This window comes from Cicer arietinum, chromosome 4 (genome assembly GCF_000331145.2).
Source record: "Cicer arietinum cultivar CDC Frontier isolate Library 1 chromosome 4, Cicar.CDCFrontier_v2.0, whole genome shotgun sequence".
In the NCBI taxonomy this organism is placed as follows: Eukaryota; Viridiplantae; Streptophyta; class Magnoliopsida; order Fabales; family Fabaceae; genus Cicer; species Cicer arietinum.
Window position 1 is genome coordinate 50,954,878 of NC_021163.2, and position 10,673 is coordinate 50,965,550.

Here is a 10,673-nt window from a genome sequence, read left to right on the forward strand (position 1 = left end):
TTTTGAACATCTTCAGACTTTATTCGAATTTGATGGTATCCTGATCTAAGGTCGATCTTTGAAAAGACGGTGGCTCCTCCAAGTTGGTCTAACAAGTCATCTATCCTAGGGATAGGGTACTTGTTCTTGATGGTTACTTTGTTGAGTTGCCTATAATCTATGCAAAGTCTCATTCCTCCATCTTTCTTCTTAACTAACAAAACTGGAGCACCCCATGGAGAGACACTCGGCCTTACAAAACCCTTAGTTAAGAGATCTTCTAATTGAGATTTTAGTTCTTTTAACTCTAGAGGTGACATTCTATAAGGAGTAATGGAAATTGGTTTAGCACCAGGAACTAGGTCTATGGAGAACTCTATCTCCCTCTTTGGAGGTAGGCATATTACATCTTCTGGGAAGAAGTTTAAAAATTCATTCACAACTGGAATTGTAGCAACATCAAGTTTAGGTCCCGAATCTGAAGATGATGTTAGTAGAAAACCTTGACCCCCACTACATAGGCATTATAAGAGGTTAGACACACTAGGAAGTAGAATGGAATCAATTTCATTTCTACTTAATATAGCAGGACGAAAATACAAAAAATTTTCTTTACAACCTACAAGTATACAATTAGCTGAAAGCCAATCCATTCCTAAGATGACATCCATTCCTTTCAAAGGTAGACAAAACAAATCAGTTGGATAGACTCTATCAGATACAATGAGATGACAACTCTTACAAACATAAGAGGTTTCGACATTACTCTTAGCCGTTGTAGAGACAACCATGGGAAGTGTAATTTCAGTTAATTTGAGACCTAAACGTCAAACACACTTAGTGGATATAAAGGAATGAGAAGCACTTGTGTCAAACAATACTTTTAAAGGTTCATTGTTTAGAAAACACTCACCGACAATCAAGTTGTTGTTTCCCTTAGCCTTCTTAGCATTAAGAGTGTAGACTCTTCCAGTGGGTGAGCCGTTTGAGTTGGCTAACCCCTTCATTTTCCTTTGTGGACAATCTTGACTCATGTGTCCCGATATCTTACACCAAAAGCATGTGTTCTTACCGTACAAGTATTCTCCTGGATGTGATCTTCCACACTTAGGACATTCCCTTGGCCCCCTCGTTTGAGGTACAACTGAGTTTTGGGGCTATTTTCCTTTATTAGGGGACATCTTAACCTTCAACTGCTGATTACTCTTTGGCGCATCCCTCCTTTGTTGCCACTTAAATTGTCTGTTCTCCTTTAAACTCCGTAAAGTTTCTTCTACGATGTAAATTTTATGAACCAAAGTGACATAAGAAGTTATCTCTAGTTGGGCCAAATTACTTTTAACTTCTAGATTCAAACCCCACTCGAACTGATTTATCTTTCATCGATCATTTGGGGCGTACTCTGCTTGGGGACAAAACCTTTATAGTTCCTCAAACTTTGCCACATAATCAGCAACTGGCATGTCTCTTTGTTGAAGGTGTGTACATTCAAATTCCTTTTGTTTTCTTATACTCATGGGAATATATTTATCCAGGAATACAATACAAAAATTCTCCCAGTTCATCGGTGTACCCGCACTTATCATGTATGCCTTTGCACCCTTCCACCAGTTCTCAGCTTCTCCTTGTAGCATATGAGTATAAAAAGCTACGTTATCTTCTTTAGTACATCGCACCACAAGAAAAGATTTAGTCATTACATCCAACCATGATTGAGCTTCCAATGGCACCGGGCTCCATAGGAAAGTTGGGGGTTTCAACTTGTGAAAGTCATAAAATAATATGTTTGAGGCCTCTGGTGGTGGTGGTTGAGTAGGTCCGACAGATTGCACAAGATGATTCATTATGCTAGTTGTAACAACTTGTTGTTGTTGCATCATAAGTTGTTGTTGCGTCATTTGCATCATTTGTTCCCACCGTTCACCATTATTCCGCCCTCTACGAGGCCTACCTGGTGGTCTTGGATCTGGTTCCATATTGTTCTGCATATCAAACAAAATATTAAGCTGATCGGACTTAATATTTCATGAATTGATAATTAGAAAATATATAGTCTCAAAACAAGAACAACAACTAATTTTAACTACCCACAGTACGGTCGTTTCGACCGGCTCTGATACCAAAAATGTAGTACCATAAGTTACTTGTCTAGAATATAACTTGAGCATTAGCATAATTCGACAAAAGAGATAATTAATACAAATCTCGACACAAAGTCATGCAAATGTATTAATACACATACTAATCATTCAAAAAAAATGCAAAAAAAAAATAAAATGGAGTACATAATACATCCATGGCTCAAAATAATTCCTTAGAATTTTTAAGCAAGCTATAGTATAAACTGATATGCTTCATTTCTCCAACTCTTGATCTAAGCCTTTTTACCTGTAAAACATTTAAATAACATGAAATGAGATTACATCTCAATGGATGAGCACTATTTGGAAAACTTTTGATGTCTACTTTATAGATAAAATTTTATTTTATTTTTATTAACCCCCTAATTTTTGCAGTTTATCAAAATAATAAACAATGACTGAAAAAACAAAACAACAACTATGGTCTAACTTGTAACTCATTTTTAAGCATCAATACTCAATCAAACAACACGAATTTTGTAATCAATTTGAAGGTAATTGAGTCTAGTTTCCTGAAAAATAAAAATCATTCACTACTAAGGTCTATAGAAAAAGGTATAACCAAAACATCACACATATGTCCTGTGAATTTCAAGTTAACAACATTCCTTCAATCACACTAATTTCCTAATAATCTTTGCAAACAATAATGCTACACATTATGAATAAATCAGTAATGAACACATCAAAACAACATCACAATTTTTAGTTTTACTCGAATTAATTAGTCACAATAGTGAAACTCAAGATCTTTAATTTTAAATCAATCAAAAGAGTATAATTTCATGTCATCAAAGAAACTCAATACTACAATAACCTATTCTCAATTTCAGTCACAGAACTTCACATGCATAAATCTTTTTAACCATCCATTTCAAAACCCCTAAATCCAACTAAGAATAAAATTAAAAAATCCCTTTCTTCATTTCAAACCCTTAAACCCAAATCAAAAGAGTATAATTTCATGTCATCAAAGAAACTCAATACTACAATAACCTATTCTCAATTTCAGTCATAGAACTTCACATGCATAAATCATTTTAACCATCCATTTCAAAACCCCTAAATTCAACTAAGAATAAAATTAAAAAACCCACTTTCTTCATTTCAAACCCTTAAACCCCAAATCCCTAACCTATGAAACATATTATCTCATACATGCATGAATGAGAAAAAAAAAAAAAAAAAGGAAACTCACCTCTTGACTTCCAAAATAACAAATAAGATGATGGTACTCAATTCTTTCTATCTTGACTTCTTGCAAGAATTGCACTTTTCCTTTCTCTTTTCTTGTATTTATCAATGTTTTTGTTGTTTTTTTTTTCTTTTTCTTCTCTCCTTCTCTCCTTCTGTCTCTCACTCTTTCTGCGTTTCACTCTTCCTTCCTTCTTCCCTTTTTTTTTGTTGGTTTTGTTTTCTTCTCTTTTTCCTATAATTTAGTAATCCCCTTTTTTCCCCTCTCTTTATTATTATTATTATTATTATTGTTATTATTAGTATAATTGTATACTAATAAGTAAAACATAAAAAATTACTATCAATTATTTATGATAAAGTGGAATGTTACATATTATATTATATATATATCATGAAAATATACAACTTTTGTTTTTGGGCTTGACATTTTATTCTTAGCCCCTAAAAAGATTCTTATTAAAATTAGCCTCTATAATATATAGAATACTTGAATTAGTTTCTTAAGATAAGAATTAAAATGGTATTTACAACGATTAAAAATAAAAATAATATATTTATAAGGATTAAAAATAAATTATTAATTATAAAAAAATACAAAATATTAAAAATCAAAAATGAAAAATATGTGTTTGTAGAGACTAAAAAAAATAGTGAATAAAAATAAATATTATATATTTAGAAAGACTTAATAACATTAAACTCTGTTAATATGCTTCAAAATTATTTGTGCTAACATCATCTTCATTATTATTTTCTTGTTCAAGTTACTACAACATTCTCTTAAGTGATGATGACCTGGCATCAAATGATGGTAATTAAAGAATTCGAACCTAGTAATTAAGATACGATGGCAATGCCATCAAGTGATGACTTGACTACTTTTTTATTTTATTTTTTATTTTTTATATGGTATTAGAGATTAGACTTAAATGGTATCGGTTATTTTTTCAATGGAGTTAGTACTTAAAATTTATACCTTATTATTTTCGACCTCCCATGATTCCAATATCTCACTTGGATGGTTCATATTTTTTACTCCATTTCTTCCACAATTAATATCTTTCCAAGGACAAAATTATTCTTTGAATATCATTTTTAATTATTAATCTAGATTAATAATTTTTTAATTTTATAATCTAGTTATTAATATTGAATATTATTTTCAAAAATATATTTCAATTTGCTTTTATGATGGTAAAAATAACATTAATTATTAATAAAGATAATTTTTTAAAAAAAATTAATTTTATCATTTATTTATAATTTGTTGGAGAGTCCAAAAAGTGTTAGGAGAAGAATTAAATATTCAAAACTTTACTCCCTTTCTTCTATCAAGTTGAACAACGACTCTATATTATTTGTCGGAGAGTTTGAAGATTTATAAACATTTTGCGCCACATATTTACTTAAAATCATAAAATCTAAAAAATACTCTTAATTATATAATCATCTCTTTTATTTATTAAATATTTTATTTATTTTTAGTTGATATAAAATTAATTACTTGTATTTAAATTTCACCATAGTTTTTTTTTTGACGTCAACATAATTATTTTTTTAATAAGTATGAAATAAAAAGATAATATTATAAAACAAAGAGTCTGTATCGGGAAATGAGATAGCCAACATCATGACATGACTATATTGTTTGCCTATTAGTGCCCACAAAGTCTAATGATTATCCTTAATTAATTATTTAGATTCTGATTATTGATGAATGTGGACAATTATAATCTGTTGAATTAATTGGCTAGTTTTACATATACTCACACTTCAATTATCACTTTCATGATGTCAATCACCGTGAACTCAAGAATATATCTCCACTCTAATCAAGAGTGCTTTTCTTGTAAAAGAAATTTAAAAAAATCAAGAGTGCTTTCTCATTGCCGTGTTGGGGCTGCTAACTTTATATTCAATTCTAAATTAATTTCTTTTATTAAAAAAATTTAGATGAGTTGAGCTCTATAAATTTTTAGGTCCTCAAATTTAAAGAGTTGATCGAGATATTTATTAATTATTCATTAATTTATTTTTCTTATTAACGGCAAAAATTGAATCCACTCTCTTATATATAAATATATGTGAATCAACACTTTACGAATTGAACTAATTTCATTTCATTAGTTTTAAATTAATCTTTGAGCCATTAATATTGTAATCCACGGCATCAATATGTTTCTATTTGGTAAATTTAAATTCACTATTGTGATCTTGTAAAAAAAAAAACTGACTATTGTAAAAGTGGAGATAATCATAAAGTAATGTGAATATCAATTAATAAACTTGGTTAGTACATCACTAACATTGCTATCATGAGTGTATTTGAATGAGATGATTTTTTAGGAAAATTTAAATTCTTACATGCAAATTATATTGTTTAGATAATAAATTTAGAGAATTTTTAAAATGAAATAAATTTATGAGGTATTTTATAAAAGTTAAATTTAGAGAATTTTAAATATCATATAAAAATTAATAATTTTAAATTCCCTCTTTACTTTATAATTTATTAATCATAAAATGGAGAGTATTGTTTTTTAAATAATTTTGACTCTATATGTTTTAAAATTTGCATATTAGTCTCTAAATTTTTTAAGATATGGTTCATCAACTTTTCCAACATTTCAGTTTTTACCCAAATTTAATTTTTATTTTTGCTCTAAAATTTTTGAAATTTATAAAAATAACCTGACATTTGTTCAATCCAAACAAAATAATTTATAAATGAAGGGAATGCAATTGAATTGTTTAAATTTTCTAAATTTTTTAATTACATCCAAGCACACTCTAAGCATAATGTTTCACCGTATATTTTTATGGATCATGCTAACATGTGTTCCAAAAACAATTATTAATAAATCAAAAAAAGGAAAGAAAAAAACAAAATCATTATGTTAAGAATATCACTTTTTAAAATTTAAAAACATTAAGTACACATTCCAAAATTATATATATATATATATATATATATGCTTATCAAGTATCCTTAGGACCCTTATTAGTATTTTTCTATTTTTATTTGTCTATGATATTCTCTTTAAGAAGATAGATCCATACTCATTTATTAATGTCTTTGGAGTAATCTGTTTTGGTCACTAAAAGATTCTTATAGATTATAGAAAATGTGCTTATTGCCAATGAAACCATCCCTTATATGAAGTGTTTACAAAAAAAAAAAAAAGAGCAGTTATTTTTAAGTTTGATATTAGTAAGGCTTTTGGTGTATTAGATGATAGTCATATATATATACTTTTTTTCTTATTTTTTTAATAGTTTTTTTTTCTATATAACATAGAACAAATTAAGTTAGTAATTTATATAAAAATTTATACTCGTTGTAACAAATATTAAAGAAGTTGGTAGAGAGTTAAAGACTAAAATGTTAACGCTGAGATTTATTAAATTTTATGTGATATCAAAAAAATTTGAAGAAATGGCATATTGAATCATATTGTCGTTGTTTCTAGTTAATTTATATAATATATTATGTGTGTCACAACTTCGAACCTAAATTCATGATTCAAGCAATTTGAAACATTGTTGTAGAGGATTAATGGTTGAAAGATGAAGTAGCTTAAAAGAAAAGATACCCAATTTGAGAAAGTTGGAGAGTGAGAAGAAATAACTTTGGGGTGAGTTTATAACACATTTGTCCTTAGTTTGATAGTTATTAAGTATTTATTTCGTCTCACAAAGAATGTCATTTAAGATGTTTGCACAAATATCGATGATTTTTTTACTATTATCAATACAAAATATAATAATATTTTAAAAATTGTGTATATAATAATCATTAAAAGGTAATATAAAAAATAATTAAAGTTGTATTGAAATTTGTAAATGACTTTCCTATTAATATAATTTGTTTTTGCTAACATGACACATCTTAGTTTTAAGATAATTCTACGTTGTGGCTAAGGGTTTTATTGTTTGAATAGAGTATTAGGTGCTTAGGCTTTATTTTAGGGATGTTTTCTAAGGACCTAATCGACTAGGCTATTAATGCTAATTGTAACACCCCGATTTTCAAAGCGATGGTGTATTTTTTTTTTTTTTAAAGAAATTAAACTAAAACAGAGAAATAAATAAGGAAATGCCTTTGGATAAATAATTGAGTCATTATAATTTACAAGCAGCGGAAAAGTTTCTCCAAATATAAATCCAAAGTATTTACACAACAACAAATGGTACATGGAACACATTCAAATAAGATGTCAACTGACAATATTAGTATAAGTACAGTTTTCCAAATTAAAAAAAACTCCAACCCAAAAAGAAGGACGTCTAGTCCCTATACATCAACCTAATCTGATCATCCTACCAAAAACTATACACCCTTAGTGATCTCCACGCGCCTCGTGAGATTCTCCTAACGTAGCTCCAGTCAAGCATTCCCATCCGTAGGGTATGAACCAGTAGGGTCGTCCTGACTCTCATCTGAGGGCAAAGCCCAGATTTCCACAATAGTTGTAAAGGGTCACCAACCGAAATTAACAGATAACACATAACATTTAAGTTTTAAATGCACAAAATAACCTTTCAACTAAGCATGCACCTTAAAAGGATTTCTCATATGCTAAAAGTTCATGTAATGCTTGCCAATTAAAAATGAAATCAAAATGAAGTTCTCAAACCATCAAGTAATACATAACTGACCAAAGCATTGATAAATCAATTGAGCAATCGATTATCTAACTCAAAATAAGGACTTATGCTGAGTCACTCGATTGCCAAATCGATTTGGTCAGTTCTGCTGAGTTTCTGCATGACCAAATCGATTTCTAAGTCGATTTTGTCAGTTCTGATGAGTCCCTGGGTTGCCAAATCGATTTCCAAATCGATTTCGGCAGTTTTGCTGAGTTCCTGCCTCTCTGCCAATCGATTTCCAAATCGATTTCTTAAAAGATTTTGAAAGATATATTTATACAATCGATTGGCAAATCGATTAGGTTAAAATAGTGAACTTCCTGCAACTCATCCAATCGATTGGGAAATCGATTTCCCTCATCATTTTTCCAAAAATTCATAACTAACTCAATCACATTCATACATAATCTCAAATCCTAACACTTAGCACTGATAACGCAATCGCTACAACATCATTAGTTTCGAAATAGTATTGCAAGCAAACATGTTATCACCAAATTCCAAAACATAACACTTAACATTTATAACACAATTAATACAACATCATGGGTTTCAAAATGGTATAGCAATCCAACATGTTATCACCAAATTCCAAAACATAACACTTAACATTTATAACACAATCAATACAACATCATGGGTTTCAAAATGGTATAGCAATCCAACATGTTATCACCAAATTCCAAAACATAACACTTAACATTTATAACACAATTAATACAACATCATGGGTTTCAAAATGGTATAGCAATCCAACATGTTATCACCAAATTCCAAAACATAACACTTAACATTTATAACACAATTAATACAACATCATGGGTTTCAAAATGGTATAGCAATCCAACATGTTATCACCAAATTCCAAAACATAACACTTAACATTTATAACACAATTAATACAACATCATGGGTTTCAAAATGGTATAGCAATCCAACATGTTATCACCAAATTCCAAAACATAACACTTAACATTTATAACACAATTAATACAACATCATGGGATTCAAAATGGTATTGCAATCCAACATGTTATCACCAAATTCCAAAACATAACACTTAACATTTATAACACAATTAATACAACATCATGGGTTTCAAAATGGTATAGCAATCCAACATGTTATCACCAAATTCCAAAACATAACACTTAACATTTATAACACAATTAATACAACATCATGGGTTTCAAAATGGTATAGCAATCCAACATGTTATCACCAAATTCCAAAACATAACACTTAACATTTATAACACAATTAATACAACATCATGGGTTTCAAAATGGTATAGCAATCCAACATGTTATCACCAAATTCCAAAACATAACACTTAACATTTATAACACAATTAATACAACATCATGGGATTCAAAATGGTATTGCAATCCAACATGTTATCACCAAATTCCAAAACATAACACTTATAACACAATTACTACACATACCAAATGAACCAACAATTCACAATTTAACAGGGTGTAGTCTCTCACGGACAAACACCTGTGCAGTCTCTCACGGACAAACACAATTCCCTCAGGAACGTAAGTCGTAAACGTACCACCTATCACGGGTCAGTACTGTTTACCGAGGTGCCACCTATCCCGGGTCAGCACAACTTACCAAACGTAAATCGTAAACGTACTGTCTATCACGGACCCGTACCGTTTACCAAGGTGCCACCTATCGCGGGTCAGCACGATTTACCAAAACACACATAAGTAAACGAGACATTAAGAGATTCCCCGTTCTTAATTCTCATCTAACTTAAACCAGGGCGTAGTCTCTCACGGACAAACCCCTGTGCAGTCTCTCACGGACAAACACAATTCCCTCAGGAACGTAAGTCGTAAACGTACCACCTATCACGGGTCAGTACTGTTTACCGAGGTGCCACCTATCCCGGGTCAGCACAACTTACCAAACGTAAATCGTAAACGTACTGCCTATCACGGACCCGTACCGTTTACCAAGGTGCCACCCATCCCGGGTCAGCACGATTTACCAAAGCACACATAAGTAAACGAGACATTAAGAGATTCCCCATTCTTAATTCTCATCTAACTTAAACCAGGGCGTAGTCTCTCACGGACAAACCCCTGTGCAGTCTCTCACGGACAAACACAATTCCCTCAGGAACGTAAGTCGTAAACGTACCACCTATCACGGGTCAGTACTGTTTACCGAGGTGCCACCTATCCCGGGTCAGCACAACTTACCAAACGTAAATCGTAAACGTACTGTCTATCACGGACCCGTACCGTTTACCAAGGTGCCACCCATCCCGGGTCAGCACGATTTACCAAAGCACACATAAGTAAACGAGACATTAAGAGATTCCCCATTCTTAACGCCCAGTTAACTTAAACAATTATCAAAAAACAAATATTAAGTAACCGAGACATTAAGAGATTCCCCATTCTTAACGCCCAGTTAACTTAAACGATTTTCAAAAAAACAAATATTAAGTAACCGAGACATTAAGAGATTCCCCATTCTTAACGCCCAGTTAACTTAAACGATTTTCAAAAACAAATATTAAGTAACCGAGACATTAAGAGATTCCCCATTCTTAACGCCCAGTTAACTTAAACGATTTTCAAAAAAACAAATATTAAGTAACCGAGACATTAAGAGATTCCCCATTCTTAACGCCCAGTTAACTTAAACGATTTTCAAAAAAACAAATATTAAGTAACCGAGACA

General features: G+C 30.8%; 1 protein-coding gene across 1 annotated transcript; it reads right to left on the minus strand.

The window, feature by feature from the left end:
• Window positions 1-45: 45 nt before the first annotated feature.
• LOC113786133 (uncharacterized) lies at window positions 46-3,492 on the minus strand. Its single transcript, XM_073367224.1, has 2 exons — window positions 3,319-3,492; window positions 46-1,961 (listed from the first exon to the last, which is right to left on the minus strand). Exon 2 carries the CDS (start codon window positions 1,953-1,955, stop codon window positions 1,401-1,403), a length of 555 nt encoding a protein of 184 aa, XP_073223325.1. The 5' UTR covers window positions 1,956-1,961; window positions 3,319-3,492; the 3' UTR covers window positions 46-1,400.
• Between the last annotated feature and the right edge of the window lie 7,181 nt (window positions 3,493-10,673).

Excerpts from the sequence above, each read along its gene's own strand:
- LOC113786133 (XM_073367224.1), bottom strand. The coding sequence starts at position 1,955 with ATGGAACCAGATCCAAGACCACCAGGTAGGCCTCGTAGAGGGCGGAAT.